This window comes from Arachis ipaensis, chromosome B2 (assembly GCF_059453495.1).
Source record: "Arachis ipaensis isolate K30076 ecotype BB chromosome B2, ASM5945349v1, whole genome shotgun sequence".
In the NCBI taxonomy this organism is placed as follows: Eukaryota; Viridiplantae; Streptophyta; class Magnoliopsida; order Fabales; family Fabaceae; genus Arachis; species Arachis ipaensis.
This window is the reverse complement of record NC_142437.1, coordinates 25,811,974-25,829,708: the sequence shown is the minus strand read 5'-3', so window position 1 is coordinate 25,829,708 and position 17,735 is coordinate 25,811,974. Positions and strand designations below refer to the sequence as shown.

Sequence of the window (17,735 nt, the reverse complement as noted above, 5' to 3'; positions counted from 1 at the left end):
TTTCTAAATTTATTTTAAAAATGCATGTTAAGAATAAAATTGGACACGCTGATACGTAATGGTATTTAGGTGTATCCAAGCGTGTTCGGAAAAGAATTTTTTATTTTTTATTAAGATATAGTTGGACATAGTAGACATGTGTGTCGGACAAGTATCGGTAAGTATCGTATCTGAAATGTGTCCAACACACAGATACAACAACTCAGCAAAGTGTCAGTTCGTATATTAATAATAATATAAAAGAAGATAAAAAATAATTATTTGAAAGCAATGAATAAGAAAAATAAGTACTAACATTAACCTAACAGAATAATAGCTAATTACACACACAAGCATTTTATTGACTATATAGACTGCTAACAGAGGGTTTAGTTTAGTTTATTATTATAACATTCGTTGATCAAATTTAACATATTGAAAAATCAATGACATATAATATAGACATTTTTTTTTGGTAGATTTATCCGTGACGATGAGAGGGATATGTGGTGCAATGGTTGAGCAAACAACGGTGCAATGAAAAAAAAAAAAAAAAAAAAAAAAAAAAAAAACTTTTCGAAAAAGTTATCTATTCGAAGGAATAATTTGTCAAAAATTATTGTCGTTAATTATAACATTAACTATCAATTTAGTGACCAAAAAATTTTTTATCCAAATTTTGTTGTTGGTCCCTAGCAATTGAGTTAAAGACTAACAATATTTAGAACTAATTTTATATTGGTCAATCAGTCAATTATTATTTTTATCATTAGCAATTGATTTTGCAATCAAATATTTTATAATTTAATTTTTATTTGTTTGTCGTTAAAATAGTTGCTAATTTAATCATTAAAATACCGATTTAAAAACTACTCCTTAATGACTAATTAAGCGACCAATAGTTTTCAGCTTAATTTTCATGTTGGTCATAAAATTTTTTGCTAATTTTATCATTAACTTGTTTCATAACTTATTATCTTTGTTGATTGCTAAATCGGACATTAATTTAATCGTTATCAATCGACTTAGCGATCAACTCATTTGTGATTGATTTAACGACCAACTATTTTTAGCTTAATTTTTAAGCTGATTTTTAAATCGATTGTTAATTTTACCATAATCTATTGATTTTACGATCAAATTTTTTTTAAAAATATTCAAAACTAAACTTTTCGTCTCTTCACTAAATCAGTGGTTAATTTCCTATTTAACGATTGATTTAGTAACTAAATAGTATATTTTTAGTGTTAGTCAATAAAAAAATTAGCCAACAATTAACAACCAACAATTTTTTGTAATAAAAAATGGATCGATATTTAGAAAAACTTCTTATAATTGATGTGATGCAATAGTTGCGCAGCCAGTGGTTACATTGAGTTTGTGGGCCATTACAATTTACCGGATATAACATCTCTACTATTTGATGTCATATTCTTAACACAAAATAAATTAATAAAATCATATTTATTTGTAGTGTGTCAAATGAACAGGATAATGAACCTTACATCACATGAAGATCCAGTTAATTTTTGTTGGCTAGCTGCTTTTAAGCCTCCACCAACCTACTGCTAGATAAGAAAGTCAATGACGAAAAACTCTTGACCTCAAGACTACTCTTTTTCTTCATCTTATATTGGAGAATGTCTAATCAAATGGAAGCAGGTGATAAGATAGAAAGGAACTCAACAAACCTAAGAGCAAGCCTCAAAATAGAAACTAGTATATTGACCTTTCTTTCTTTGCTCCTTTTAGTAACCTTGTATTTTATTTTGAACAGCAATAAAAATAACTACTAATATATTTACAGACAATTGTTAGACATTAATTATTTTATACTTTATCTCTAAAAGATTTTAGCGACAATTATACAATTGGTAAATTTTTATTGTAAGGTTTCCATATTTGACTAGAAAATGTTGGCTACATATCAATAATTTGGGCTCATGCAGGCAACCATATATTTCACTATTTTCTGAATTATTTTGGTAGACGGAAAAAGTTAGACAGATTTTGACATCATTTGTTTTCACATGTACTTAGAGAGCTACCTAAGTTTCAATCATTAAAGATCGACCAAAAAAAAAAAGATTCAATCATTAAAGTGATATACACATTGAGATATAAGTAGATAGTTCTTTACTAATTATACCAATAATTTCTTGTGTCCCTTTTCCATTTGAAGAATAAATAAACACAAGGCAGACAGAGATTTGAACTGATGTTAAAAACTGTAGAAACTGTAATTGATCACTGAAGTATGATAGTGGTACATTACATATGCATATGCTGTAAGAAAATTGGAAGAAAAGTCAATGAAAAGCCTCATCATCCTTGAGTGTTTTTTTTTTTCCTAGAAAGCCCGAAAGCACATTAAAAAAAATACTTGGGCCTTTGGAGAGGGCTCAGTCTCTGTGCTATGTCTTATTTTCTGTATCTTTGTACAACATATTGTGTCAATTTTTCTTTACACAAGACAAATTCCTACCTAAGGATAAAAAGCCAAAGAAACAAACACCACTGCCTGTATATTTGTATGTATTGTATTTATGTATGTATATATGTATAATGTATACTTTTGTAATTTTTTTTTTTATTTTAGAATTGGGAAATGCAGCGTCTATGGCAAGCAGTGGTTGTTTTTTTCTTTTGCTTAGTGTCTTGCTTCCAAACATGACCAATATCTTGTGCAATTCTGATAGCATCAGAAGAAGCACCTGAGAGGCCTCTCCTTGTGAACCCAACAGCATAAAGCCCTGAATTCCCTTTCCAGCCATTTGGGAATGGTGACTTTGGGAACCCATTCTTTGAGAAAAATTCACCTTCTTGGAGCCAACAAGGGACATTGCTACGGTAACCGGTGGCAAGAACAACGGCGTCAACGTCGTGCTCTTCACCGTTAACAAGCTCGACGCTGAAACCGTTAAGCTTCTTGATCCCTGGCACCACTTTTATATCACCGGATCTGATCTTCTCTAAGGTCCCAATGTCAAGAACCGGTGTCTTCCCCTTCGAGTTCTTCAGCTGTAACGGCCCCTCCGCCGGCCGCTTTAGCCCGTATTTCGCTATGTTTCCCAAAACCAACCATGCCAGGATCAGTAGCAGCTTGTCAACCAACCATAACGGCAACCATTTCATCAGGGTAACCGCCAATTCAAACGTCGATTTTCGGCATATTTCTCTTGGCAAAACATGAACCTACATGAATTTCAAGACTCCGATCAGACTTTTTATTCAAATTTAAATATTATATTATGAAATTACTTATTCCAAAAATTTGACTGGATGGACCAAAAAGAAACCAATAAAAAGAATTTTCAAACAAATTTTTGATAGGATTATGCTACGTGTACATTAAAATCAGTCCCCAAACTCAATCATTAGGCTGGAATACGAATACATTGATAGCTCATTTTAGTAGCTATTTTTAGTGTGAGAAAAGTATTTTTGTTCTTGATATTATATGGTAAGATTATTTGTCCAAAAGTTTAAGTTGATAGTGGAGACAGAAGAGAAAGAAGCTACGAGAAAGCTTACCGAGCTGCGAACCACCATTGACGGTGATGCATTGTAATTGCAGAGGTCAAGCGAGAGTTCCATGCCGGAGTTGCCGCATCCGACGACGAGAACCTTCTTTCCCCTGAATTTCTCCCCTGACTTATAGTCAGCGGCATGGATGACATCGCCTTTGAAGTCGGCGAGTCCGTCAATCTCCGGCACGACGCACTCGGCATTCTCGCCGGTGGCCACCACCAACCACCTACAAATATACTCGAACTCAGCGGAGGCAGACGTTTTAGTCTTGACCCTCCATAAGCCGCTAGTCTCATCATACCTTGCAAACTGGACACACTCATTGAACCTTGGATTGATCTGGAATTTGGTTGCGTAGGATTCAAGGTACTGAATGAACTGCTTCTTGGAAGGGTATTCTGGGAAATCCGCAGGGAATGGAAGCTTGGGGAGTTGGCAAAACTGCTTTGGAAGGTGAAGTTTGAGTCGGTCGTAAGTGCGCTTTTGCCATAAGGAAGCTATGCAATCTTCTCTTTCGAGAAGCATGAAGGGTACCCCTTGTTCTCTAAGGCATGCTGCAGTTGCAAGACCTGAGGGTCCTGCACCTACAATTACAGGGCCATTCACCCAAATGCATCTTCTTGAGAAAAACTCCTCATGATCCACTAGGCGCAACAAGTTCTCCATCTTAGTTATCAATGGATGTGTTTTTTGAATGAGATACTTTTGGAAGTTGAGAGAGTGAGAGAGAAAGTCTTGGTTTTTTTGGTTTTGTTTGTGAGGATTTGTGATTTCAGTTTGGATTGAATGATAAGGGTGGAAGAGTTGAAGGGTCTTAAATAGAGGAATTTGGGGCATCTCATTGCATGTGATGGAAGAGGAGAGAGTTAATGCCTTTTCTCTCTCTCTCTCTCTCTCTCTCTCTCATGCAATTATTTTACTTCATTTCTTTATTAATATGTTTATGTGAATATTTAATTATAGCATTATGTGTTTTTCTCATTATTTTATTAGATCCTACTACCTTAGGATTAAAAAAATGGTGTTAGGATTACCATATAATTTGGTGAGGATTTATATATTATTCTTTCCTTGGAAAGTTTTCTTCCATCATCACAATCACAATCAACAAAGAGGGCTCTCTGATTTTTTTTTTTAACAAAAGTTATTTTCTCTTTAATATTCTTTTTTCTTTTTCAGTGTACAAAATAAGCTAGCTAGGTAGCAATGTGACACTCAAAATAGAGGTATGGGAATTTCATGTACTGAATACCCCAGGTTGACATCTGTACAAAGCAGTATTAATCAGAAAGAATATCATCATCTCCATACTTAGAATTGGATCCTTGAAATTAAAGGGGTGAATAGTGGTCAATTAGTGAACTCCTAAAAGAGGAAGAACCACTATAGCTAGGTTACCACCACCAAAATCTAATGCCACATTATGAGATTGGATTTGCTAATTTAGAGTTAATTTATATATAAATGAAAAACTGAAATCATTTAAGAATGGATATATTTGTTATCCAAAAAAAAAAAAAAAAAAAAAACAAAGATATGATTGATCAAATTTTCTAGAGTTTAAATTGGTGTCTTTATTATTAAATGTTTCAATAGTCTTTGACATTTTTTTCTTTTAACTGTGTTGGTAAAATTACTAAATTATTTTTAGAATTATATTGGCAATTTTTTTTGAGAGTTTATTTTAATTTGAAACAAAAGTAAACAGTAGTGTGCAATTTGTATTTGATCAGTTCCAAAATAAAATTAAAAGAGAAAAAAGTAATTATTATGAAAATGATTTTTGATTTGTGACACAAAAAGATAATAGACGCAACTTTAAATATAGCTAGTCAAACAACTAATTAAGGAGAGAATTAAGAGGCAATGATAAATAGTGATGAGTCATTCTTATCAAGTTCACAAAGTTTAAGGGAAGAAAAAAGAGTTGGGAAAAATAGCTAGAAAAATATCTATATATGCAAGTTGATGATGAATAATGAATGTAGCAGGGAAGATGTTGACATGGATAAAGTGAAAGAAAACTAGAAAAGTGACATTACATATTTCTAGAATCCCAACTAAATTTTCAAGTAATACTCCAAATCAATCTTTAAGAAATATTTAATTAGACGTTTTAGTTTTTAATAAATTTTTAATTATTAGGCATCTCAATTATTTTGTATGTTGTTAGTTAATATTTTATTTTATCAATCATTAATGAAAAATGTTAATAAAGTGAAGAAAGAACAAATATAATTAATTTATATTTTTTCGAAAATTAATTTAATTAATAAAATCTTTTAAAAAAGATTTTAGAAAATAATCTATTTTTTAAGAATTAATTTAACTAATAAATAGTAATTCTTAAAAGTTTATTTTGATAGTTATTTTCTTGTCTAGCTTATGGATTAGTTCATATCAACTTGCTTTGATGGGATTGAATAGCCTCAAAATGCAGTAAAAGTAATAATACAAAAATTTTAAATATATTTTTTTTACAGTATCTCGCGGTCTGATAAATTTAGGATTAAAGTTTCGTTTAAGAGTTTATTAATAGCCAATAAATATAGGATTAAATTCGAACACAATACTTACTTAAATAGACTAATAAACGACTAAACTAATCTAAATTGATTAATTTTAAATATATTACATTATAGATAGAGTAATAATATTGCCACTTCACACGATTTTTTTTATATTATATATTTGCATGAATTTATAAAAATAATAACATTATTTTCAAATTAAAAGATTTATTTCTTATATTGTATAAAAAATTCTAGATGACCAATGCTTTTTTTTTTTTATCTTATATTTCAACAACTAACATTTCCTCATACATCCACACACACATATATATATAGTAAAAGAGCCAAAAACTATAGATGTTCCAATAACTAGGGTTGTTTAGGGCTCCTCTCAAACCTCGTTTTTCTTACCTGAATTCAGTATATATTTTAGGCTAAGTTACATTTCAGTTTAACTTGACTTATTAGTCCGATGCCATATTTAAAAATTATACTTTTTAAGCAAATTTATAAATAAAAAATTTACTTTTGTATGGACATAATTTATTTTCATATATGTATCATGTATAAAATTAAACATTTACTTGAAACCTTTAAAATTTCATTTCTTTACTGTACATCATATTAAATAGAGTCCTGCTAGAGAGCCAATAGAATATTTGTACAATGTGTACAATGGATTATATGAGTAACAAAATGAACATCATCTATAATATTTAGAATATCTAGAATAATCATCCGAATACTAGGGATAATAAACATCTCATATCATAAAACCACTCATCCCAAAAGCTTAAGCTGATTTTGGGGTTTACCAAGGATCAAACTCTTGATCTTTCGGATCTATAACTCTGATACCATGTCATGATACCACTCATTCCAGAAGCTTAAGCTGATTTTGGGGTTCACCAAGAATCAAATTATTGACCTTTCGGATCTAGAACTCTGATACCATGACATGATACTACTCATCCCAGAAACTTACGCTGATAGAAAAATGTAACACTAATGGTTATATCTCTAATACTTCCTAAACCTCCATTGGCTCCTTGTACTTTTCTTATTAAATATCATATATACGGTATATATGTCAAATTGTGTGTTTTTTTTATCAAATCATTTATTATTTTGTTGCAATCAAACCATATTCGGTCTCCAAAAAGTGATCCGATAAAAGAATAATAATAATAGAGATGAAACTCAGTTTAAATCTAGTTCAACTTGCCCTAACTTTACTTTCATAGTACCCCTTTTTTCCCCCCTATGGAATCATATGTATCGAGCTTTCTATTTGATATCATTCAAATATTTGAGATTGCATAGAGGATATCACTATCCCAATATTGGTTTCTGAACTAGAATCTAAGTATGAAAATGAAATATCTATTACTTTAACTTTTTATATGTTAGTAACTTGGCCTATATATATTATACATCTTTCTATGAAGTACAGATAGTGATACTTGTACATAATATGATAAGGGACATGTTGATATGTTAATTCAATTCCAATCTTTTTTAGACACGAAAATATGACATATATAAAATATAAAAAGCATTCTAGATGAATTATGATAATATCTTTGATGTTTTATTAATTAAAATACAAAGTAACTAATATTTTTAGTTGTTTTAATGTTTTTTAATTATATATGGTATTTGAAATAATTTTGTGTATTAATAATCAATAATATATATTATTTCTAAAAAAATGAGAGCATTTAAACTCTTGATCATTCTAATTATCTTTTTAATTTTTAAATAAAAAAATTGATTTTCTTCTTTTGATGTTTTTTAAAAATAACACATATATTTGAATTTTGACTGATTTAAGTATATAAAAAATATATTAAAAAGCTTAATCATTATTCATAATTCTAAATCTATTCAATAATATAAATCAATAATATCATTAGACACGTGGATATTTGATCATATTTAAATGTATCTAATTGTATTATAAATATATATATATATATAGATAACATAAAATGGGAAGACACTACATCCAACTCAAAACTTTAAAGTGTCAAATTAATTAATGAGTCTCTCATCTTATAAACTCTTCATTTTTCTTTGTTTTTTTTTATGTGGGACTAACTTCAACACTCCTCACACTTGCAACACTAACAGTTATTAATTATAATTATTTAAAATTAACTAATTAAAAATTATTTATTTATATTTTTTTATTAAGTAAATAGTATATTCGAAATGTGTCCATTACATAATTTTCGAAACATTTGTAATTTATAGTGATTGAGGCAATGAAATGATGCATTGTGGTGAGATCCCCATGAGCATTGAAGTTGTAGGGCCATTTCGGCCCACAAAGCCCATTCTGCCAACCAGAGTTTCACACCACATGAGATGCCATGTGGCGGTCCCACATTGGCCAACAGTATTTGTTCACTAACTTCCACACTTGCTTTCTACCTTCCAACCAAATAGAAAAATCTCCTACTACAACCTCCTTTTGGAAACTATTCCCTTAGCTACATAGCATGGAAATCTACAAATATTTCATTATTAATGGTTCATTGGTTGGTTTAAATCTAGAATTTTCATGCCCAACTCCATTTTCCCTTCCCCAAATACTCTCTCAAAATAATCCTTTAGTTTAATCACTTTTTAGGTTCTATCTTTATTATTTTATTATGCAATAAATTAATATTATAATGACTATTTTAAATTACTAAAATAAATATTTAAATTAATTCTTAAAAATTTTAAATCAAATATTTTAATCTTTAACGAATATTTATTACTTTTGAACGAAGTTTTTTAGATAAATTAGTCTCTTTATAAGAATAACTAATTTATCTTATATTTATTTAATATGCATATTAAAATTTTAATTAAAAATGATAGATGGAACAATTTGTCCGACAGGTATAATTTTCATAGACTTCCATCCAAAATAATAAAAGTTCATTACGAATCAATATATATGATCTAAAATTCGTTAGAGATTAATTTGGATCTGAATTGGTTACTACTATAATTACTTAGTGCATACCTTCAATCAAAATTCATGTCTGATAACCTTTAATCAAAATTTCTTAAAATAAAGTCAATGTGAGGAACTAAGGGAAAAAGAAATATACACTTATATATATATATATATATATATATATATATATATATATATATATATAGGGTATTTGGCTGTGCTTATTATTTTAATATACTAGAAATAAAGCAAATATATACAGAATATCTCAAAAAGCTTGTGTATGACCTAGTTGAATAACTTTTTCACAAAAAGAAAAATAGAATAAACAACAATCAAATGTTGAAAAATATTCTTAATACAAATTTAAATGTAGCTGCAGTACCAATTAAGATGCAAGGTAGCTAGCTAGATAGTTCCTTACTTTGGATAGTAGCTTTCACATAATATGGACACCCTATAGTAAAGTTGCACGTAAAGTTTTATAACATTCATGTAATTCAATTTGGTACGTGGAGGGGCTTAGAAAATAGAAATATTGTTGGAGCATATATCCCTTTCGGTGTATTCTATATCATTAATTATTAATAATTATATATTCAACGCGCTTATTGATGATGATAAAGGGTATTCCAAGTTAATTAGGTATATATATTAATTATTATCTCCTAATATTCTTCTTTCATGGGTTGATAATGACTTTTCTAGGTATCCATGCTAACTAGCTCCCAAGTCATACCAATAGGCCGTACTCATCCTATTACAATATTTTTGAGGAGAAACTATTATATGTTGATTGATTGATATTCAATGTACATATGCTTTATAAATATTAAAAATCATAAAATATCAGGCGCAAAAATCCATTATATATCATTAATATATATAAGAGTAAAATAGAATTATTTATTTGTTCCAAATTAAAGAGAAAATAACAAATAGGTTCCTGACCTTTTGTCCCACGGACATTTTTGTTCCTGATCATTGAAAAATACTTTTAAGTCCCTGACCTTCACAAAATTTGGACGGATCAGTCCCTCCGTCCAAATGTCTCCGTCGGGGACTGATCCGTCCAAATGCCTCCGTCAGGGACTGATCCGTCCAAGTTTTGTGAAGGTTAGGGATTTAAAAGTATTTTTCAATGGTTAGGGACGAAAATGTCCATGAGACAAAAGGTCAGGGACCTATTTGTCCTTTTCTCCAAATTGTATAAAGATAGATATTTTAAAAGATATAATTTTTTTATCCACTTAAATCTTTTAAATAAGTGATTTTATGACATAATATTAAAATTTGTATAATTAAAAAATCCAGTATATAATTTTTAAAGACAAATAAGATGTTCATACATAAAAAAATATATTAAAAATATAATATTTACGTATCTCTTTTTATCGATTTAAATTTTTTAAAAAGATAATTTTATGATAAATATCATTAAAAATAGAATTATATAATTCATGTTTACGTACATATAAAATATAATATTATATATTAATTATTCAAACGTATATGAAAAATATATTAAATGATTGACGTCAAATAATAATATGAATTTTTATGTCTATAGTTGATAATACATGTTTGGATTCAATGTTTAGTTTTATAGTTAATAAAAAGATTCAAAAATATATTAATGGTATTTATGGTAGAGAAGGATTAACTGAATTTATTGTTTTTGGCTAACAGTTAGTTATTAATATTTAAAATATAAATTAAAAATATGTTATTAAATTACTAAATTAAAAAATTAAATTAATAATTAAAAATAATAATCAAAATAATAATTTTTGCTAATCTTCTAATATATATATGATATTTGGAGTACTAATTATGAATATCTTCATCTTAGTTTGGAAATCACAAGATGATGAATTATATCCTACTTTGAGCAAATATAATTTTAATAAAAGCATTTTTAATAGTACATCAATTTTGTTAACAGTTAGTCATTAATGCTTAAAAATATATTATTAAATTATTAAATTAAAAAAATAGACTAATAATTAAAAAATAATCTAATTAAAAAATAATTTTTGCTGACATTCTAACCTTTCTCTTTATGTATGATATTTGGAGTACTAATTATGAATATCTTCGTCTTAGTTTGGAAATCACAAGATGAACTATACCCCACTTTGAGAAAAATGGTTAAGTTTTTCATGGGAATTATAACAAGGATAGAGGTGAAGCATGTGAAGGGTGCATCGAATTTCAAAGAATTTCAAAGGAGTCTCTCCTTTTCATGAGAAAAATTGTAAGGTACGAGCTTGGCGTTACTCCAAAGGTTGTGTTACATTATTTAAATCTGATTTTGAATGGGTGTATATAGCTATCATGATCATTCCAATATTGCTCCTATTTAGTAAAACAATGTATATATATGTATCCTTTCGAGCGTTCCAAAAAACAACATTCCAAATGGCTACACACCAATTTTAATAAAGAGATTATGAATATGAATATGAATATGCATGATACATGTTCTTTTATTATAGAAGATAGATAGTCATGTCCCATATTCATGATATGATAGGGATATATGATTCATTTCTTATCTATTAAGCTTTTCCCCTACCAGCCTTGCATTGTTCCACAGCCAGCTTGGGTTTCTCCATCTTGCATCGGAACCTTTCTTTCTTTCTTTCTGCTTTTAGGATGTCAATTGAAATTAAAAAAATATTATTTATATACTAAAATTAATAATCAAATCAGTTATCATATATTTATATATATATATATAATTTAATTTATTTTTAATAATTATTTTATATTTTAATACGTATTATTTTATATTAGTATTGATTTTATGTCATTTATTTTAATATAAATATAACATGGTTAGATTGAAATAGAGTAAGATTAGGGAGCCTATTTTTTTAACTAATATTAGTTAATTTTAAATTCTATACCTTAAATTTGACTAATAATAGACTAACTAAAAATTGGTTTTCTATATTTTTCTGTTCAAATAATATTCAAAAATACTTTTTCCTCGCTCATAATTAACTATGTATATATGGATTCTCTTATCTAATTTAATGGGCTAAATATTTAAGTTCTCATTAATACAAGTTATTATTTTCGTTTTGATCTTTTTAAAAGTTTTATGTTGATTTTGTTCCCTTTTTTGTTTTTACTAAATTATTTACTTCACTTTTCGGATATACTTTTAATAGTATCGTTTAGTATTTTAGCTGCTCATAATTTATCTTGAATTAAAGATGGAGTTATTATATAAGCATTGTTATGATATCAAATTCCATAGAAGTATCATTAGTTATGATGTATCATATCAACTTTAAGGAGCTTTCTGGAGTTCATTAAAAAAGCAACAAAAGATTTTTTATAAAGAAAAACAATTTTTTACTTTCTTATTTGTTAATAAGGTTTTTTAAAAGAACGTTTTACTAAACTCTAATTTAGATATAAAGGTACATAAAGAAAGTGTCAAAGGAATCTTAGACCATAGTATTTCATTATTTGTTTTCTATCATAATGAGAATCGGTCATCATGCGCAACTAAAGGAGAGTTGAAATTATTAGGATATATGACAAGCTTCTTCGAAGTTTTTTTTTTTTTTGGATTGACAACCGGACTTAGAACTCCAGGAAAAATAATAAACTAAAAAACAGCCGATCTTGAAAATGAGATGTCGATCACCATGAAGACGAAGAGAGATAAAAAAAACATCAAAACACAAAACACTTATAAATAATATGACAAAGACTATTTATATTTATCAAAAGAATGCAGTGTAATAATTCAGAAAAATTTGTCAAAGAAGATGTTAGATTTAGAGAGTTTTTAGATTCTATGCACTATCGGAAGTATCACCTTTGATAAGAATTTATGTGATTTTGATACAAGTATTAATTTAATATCTTTGTCTGTGATGAAGAAGCTGCAAATTCAAGAGGCACAACTAATAAGGATAGCCTTACAAATGGCAGGCAAGTCTCTGAAATGTGCGCATGGAATAGTGAAAAATGTCTTGGTTAAAATTGGAAAATTTTTTCTCCCTGCAGCTTTTGTGGTTCTTGACATAGGAGAGGATGAAAATGACTCTATCATCTTGGGAAGACTATTCCTAGTCATTGAAAGAGCTCTGATTGATGTAGAGAAAGAAAAGTTGGTTTTGAGGATCCATGAGGATTACTTGGTACTCAAAGTTTTTAGACCTTTACATCACTCTAATGAAAGAGGCACTTACATGAAGAGTAAACTTACCAATCCAAATCTCCAAGGATGCCTGACTGAAATAATACAGCATAGTTCACAGTTCAAGTCTCCTTTGGTGGGAGCCAATACAATTTTTTCTGACATCAAACTTAAGTTTGGTATTGGGTGTACATCATCCACCAAGGAGAAAGGTCCCAAAAAGAAGGTACCTAGGGGTTGGAAGAACAAGAAGATCCCCATTGATGATTTCTCACCAGGAATGAAGGTGGTATTTACTAAAAGTCTAATCTACCTCATACAGTGAACATGATTCTCTCTCTTGAGCATATAGAGCTAATCCATGAGAGCACAGAAAAAAAACTCACTATGAGAGGCGAAGAGTTAAGGGCCTATGATCACCTCCTCCTTAGTGGAGCTGACCGTCAAGCTAGTGATGGTAAAGAAGTGCTTGTTGGGAGGCAACCCAATCCTATGTATCATTTGTTTTTGTTTTTATTTTAGTTTGATTTTCATATATTTATGATTTTTATTCTTAGTTTTTCTTGGTTTTATAATGTTTGTGGTTGTGCAAAGTGTGTAGAACAGGGACAGGAGGACTCTGAAGGAGAAACAGAACACCCTGGAGCAAAGTCCACTCGAGTGCTTTGGTGCTAAACGCCAGGCTGAACATTCAGTGCCAGGAAGCACACAATTTCATGGGTCTTACGTTGTTTCAGGGGCTAAATGCCAAGCTGGGTACTTGATCGTACCAAGTAATACCTCAGGTAAGTGAAAGTCGATCCCACGAGGATTGATGGACTGAGCAACAATGGTCGAATGAATCACTTAGTCAAGCAAGCAGAAATTGGTGTTTTGAGGTTCAAAAGCATTAAACAGTACTTCAGAGAGTAAGAAAAGCAAATAGTGAAATTGATGTGAAACGTATGTGAGAAAATAGTTAAAGTATAGGAGATGTTCATTCTTCCGGATTAAGTTTTCTTATCAACTAATTTAATCATGCAAGATTCATTTCATGGCAAACTGTCAATGTCTAAATCCTAATGTCTTAGTGATTTAGTCTCCTCTAACCTAGTTAATCGCCAATGTCTTGGTCACTTAATTTCGATTAGAAGGTTAAGTTCAATTCTAGTTTATAGCCACAAATACTCTACTTACCCAGATATAAAAGGATTACATGTCACATATCCCGTTAAGTCCAAGTAATTAGCAATTTAAGAGGAATTTACTTTCAAGATGTTGTTCAAATGAGATAACTCTTCCAAGAATCACAAGAACACATATAGAATAAGGGTTATTCTTCTGATCTACCCATATTCATAAGATGAAGAACGAAAGTAATCCTTGAAACTGAATAAATACATTAATTAAAATAGAACAGTAATAGTCTTAATCCATAGAAATAAACAGAGCTCCTAACCTTAACCAAGGAGGTTTAGTGGCTCATGACTCTGAGAGAAAACTAGGGTTCAGAAAATATGAAACTGCAGAAGTGAGAAGATTCTCCTCAAGGGTGAATCTTTTTCCTTTTATATCTAACCTAATTTGAATTCAAACTAATAAATTCTAACCCTAAAAGATTTTGTTTGTAATTAAAATAACTAAAATTAAATAAAATAAAGTAATTAAAAGCTAAATCCAACTAAAAATGCTCCTTTGATGAGGTTTTGATCCGGATCATTGGCGCTAAACTCCAAACTTGGCGTTTATTGCCCCATGGGCAGAAGCTCCTCTTGCGTTCTGAGTTGCTGGCGCTAATGCCAGCAGGGCGTTTAGCGCCCTAGTGGGCAGCTTCTAAATCTTCTATTTTCTTGCACAAAGCTCTGCCAAATTGATCTGAACTTTATCTGAAAAGATTAGAACACTAAAACAATTCAAAGTAGCATCCAAAGAGGTTTAAAATACTAGAATTAAATTAAAACTCAACAATTTCTAACTTAAAATGGACATAAAATAAGGGAAAGATACTCACGTATCAAGACTTTCATAAATGACAATTAGCCACCAGCCTTTATTTTGGCTATCACAAATTTTCATGTGAATAAATTGTCTTTGAATAATATTTGGCTCAATTGTCCAATGGAATTTATTCCGCATATACCAAATGCCGTCTAAACATCCTTTAACCTCACTAATGCACCGTGAATCAAATCCTATTTTGTAGACAATCGTTTCTGCTTTATTACCTGAAATATGAGCTCCTAGTAGACTACAAAATTAGTCTTGATAATAGAAAGAAAAGGAAATTGGATTGATTAGCAAATAAGTGAGAAACATATTTTATGCGATTTTGAGGTTGATTAACTGAAAAATGAGCAAATACCCTTTTTGGTTATTGACTATTTGTTCGAAGGATAAAGCGCCCCTCCACAATTCGAAAACTCTTAATCGGTCCCGAACCATCCAAGTAATTGGTCTAAGCAACTCTTGTTACTACTCTAAGCGGCCTCTGTAAACAGTAACTTACTGGTGTGTTAGGTGCCATTTAGACCAATAACAGTGATAACTTAGACTAATTATTTAGATGGTAAAAGAATGATGAGAGGTTTTCGAATTGTGGAGAAAGGGAGCGTTTTGTCCTTCAAGAACTAGCACCGCCTTTCTCATTCTCATCATTATCCCTATTACTTTTATTGTGCAATCATATCTTATCATCATCATTATCTCCTATATCACCATCAACACTAATGTCATCAATATCACTATTCTCTTCTCTCATTTCTCGTTTGATATTATTTTTTCCTTTTTGAAAGGTCTTCATGCTGTTATTACTTTTTCTTTTTTCGACATAACTTCCAATAATGGTTTTTTTCTACTTAACTACCATTGATGAAGGAATTTTTTAAAAATGAACTTAAGGGATTTAAAATTTTTGTAGATTATAAATAAACCTCCCCCAAAAGTCAACTTTTATAGCTATTTGATGAATTTTTTAACAGAAAGTTCGTACTATCATAAAATAATAAAGTTGGAGCCGAAACATCCATTTTTTGATAAGGGTTGTATTATCTTTCATAAAAATGAACAGAAACTAGATTAGATCTTTACTCAAAATTTTCACCCAACTTATTTGTCATAGGACTCAACCAATAAGCTTCATACGTATATGCTTCTCGATCAATTCTACTTCTTGTAGGATACTATGTAACGACTAATTGTGAGTTTAGACAGATTGAAGCTGTTCATGAAAAGAGCAATGTGAATGAGCATGAATTGGTCTCCTCAATTGGGAAGGCAGAGTTAGTTACAAAAGTGGGACAAATGACAAATGATCCGTATAATCAGGGACCAATGCATAGCAATAGAGAGAGGATTACAAATAAAAGATTGGAAAGCTACATTTGTAAACTTTGAGTGGTATATTCTTCTTCCTGTTTCTCTGAAATTCCCTCTCTCCCCTTCCTTGCATCCCAATTCTTTTCTTCCATCTTTCTCAACCCTTCACTTCTCTTTTTCTCAAGTACTTACAACAAGTTGGATGACTCAGTTGTCTTGCCAATTCTTTGTGTATTCCCAACCTGTTTCTATCCTTTATACCATTTTATGTTTACTAAACTTGTGTTTTGCAATTTTTACTATTTCATTGTAATTGATTGTTCTTTCCATATAATATTGTACTACAATTTATCATATATATACAAATATCAGAGCATCACCCTTCCATTTGGTGCTTTCATTGTTCCATGGCGGTAGCTGATAACATATGTATGAAGGATCTAGAAGCTAATATGAAACGACTTTATCAGCTGCTAGAGTTGGTGGCGGAGGAGAACCGATCTGAACATGCTCAAGTTTTTGAAGCAGTATGAAGCATTGAATCTGAAGTTTGATGTCCTTTAAGCTTCTAACACTTAACTGCTTTAGAATAATAATAGAGGTAAATCTCCTTCTTGTGACTTCTCTCATGGGTCAAACTCAGAGATCGAGCAACCTTGTTTTGGCCAGCAGTATCGAATGGTGAATTTCGACTTGCCAAAGTTTGACAGGTCAGATACGTTGGGTTGAATTTTTTTATATGGACTAATATTTTTTATTTTTTTTCGAGTACTGAAAGATTAACAGATTGCTATTGCTGTTATACACATGGCTGGGTCGGTGGTTTAAGGTTCCTTGGTTTCAAATATTTTAGAGAGTAGCACACTTTCGTTCCTAGACACAATTAAAGCAGGCGATTGAGATTGAGTTTGGGCCATCCCTTCTTGAGTCTCCTCGTGAACTCTTATTCAAGCTGTAACAAACTGATTCAATGAGTGTCTATTGCGTTAGCCAACCGCACCAGCATCGATCCTTCTGATGCACTTCGAGATTGTTTCATTAGTGGACTGCAACAGGACATTTGCCGTGAAGTTAAGGCTCAATGCCCTCTGTCATTGATGCGGGCCATCACTTTGGCTCGCTTGTATGAGGATAAGTTTTCTTCTGCTTCAAGGCACTATCTAGTCTGGCTAACTATCATTCATAGTTCTCGGCTCCAACCAGCAATACTACTCTGTGAATTGCTAATCGTGCCAACTTACCCCCATTGCTATCAACTCCAACTCAACAACCATCGTCCAACCTTACCATAAATCCAATTCGT

General features: G+C 30.4%; 1 protein-coding gene across 1 annotated transcript; it reads right to left on the bottom strand.

Moving 5' to 3' along the window:
- Window positions 1-2,114: 2,114 nt before the first annotated feature.
- On the bottom strand, window positions 2,115-4,347 carry LOC107628254 (putative indole-3-pyruvate monooxygenase YUCCA5). The gene is made up of 2 exons (XM_016331019.3): window positions 3,514-4,347; window positions 2,115-3,174 (listed from the first exon to the last, which is right to left on the bottom strand). The coding sequence occupies exons 1-2, from the start codon at window positions 4,345-4,347 to the stop codon at window positions 2,575-2,577; spliced, it is 1,434 nt and encodes a 477-aa protein (XP_016186505.2). The 3' UTR covers window positions 2,115-2,574.
- Between the last annotated feature and the right edge of the window lie 13,388 nt (window positions 4,348-17,735).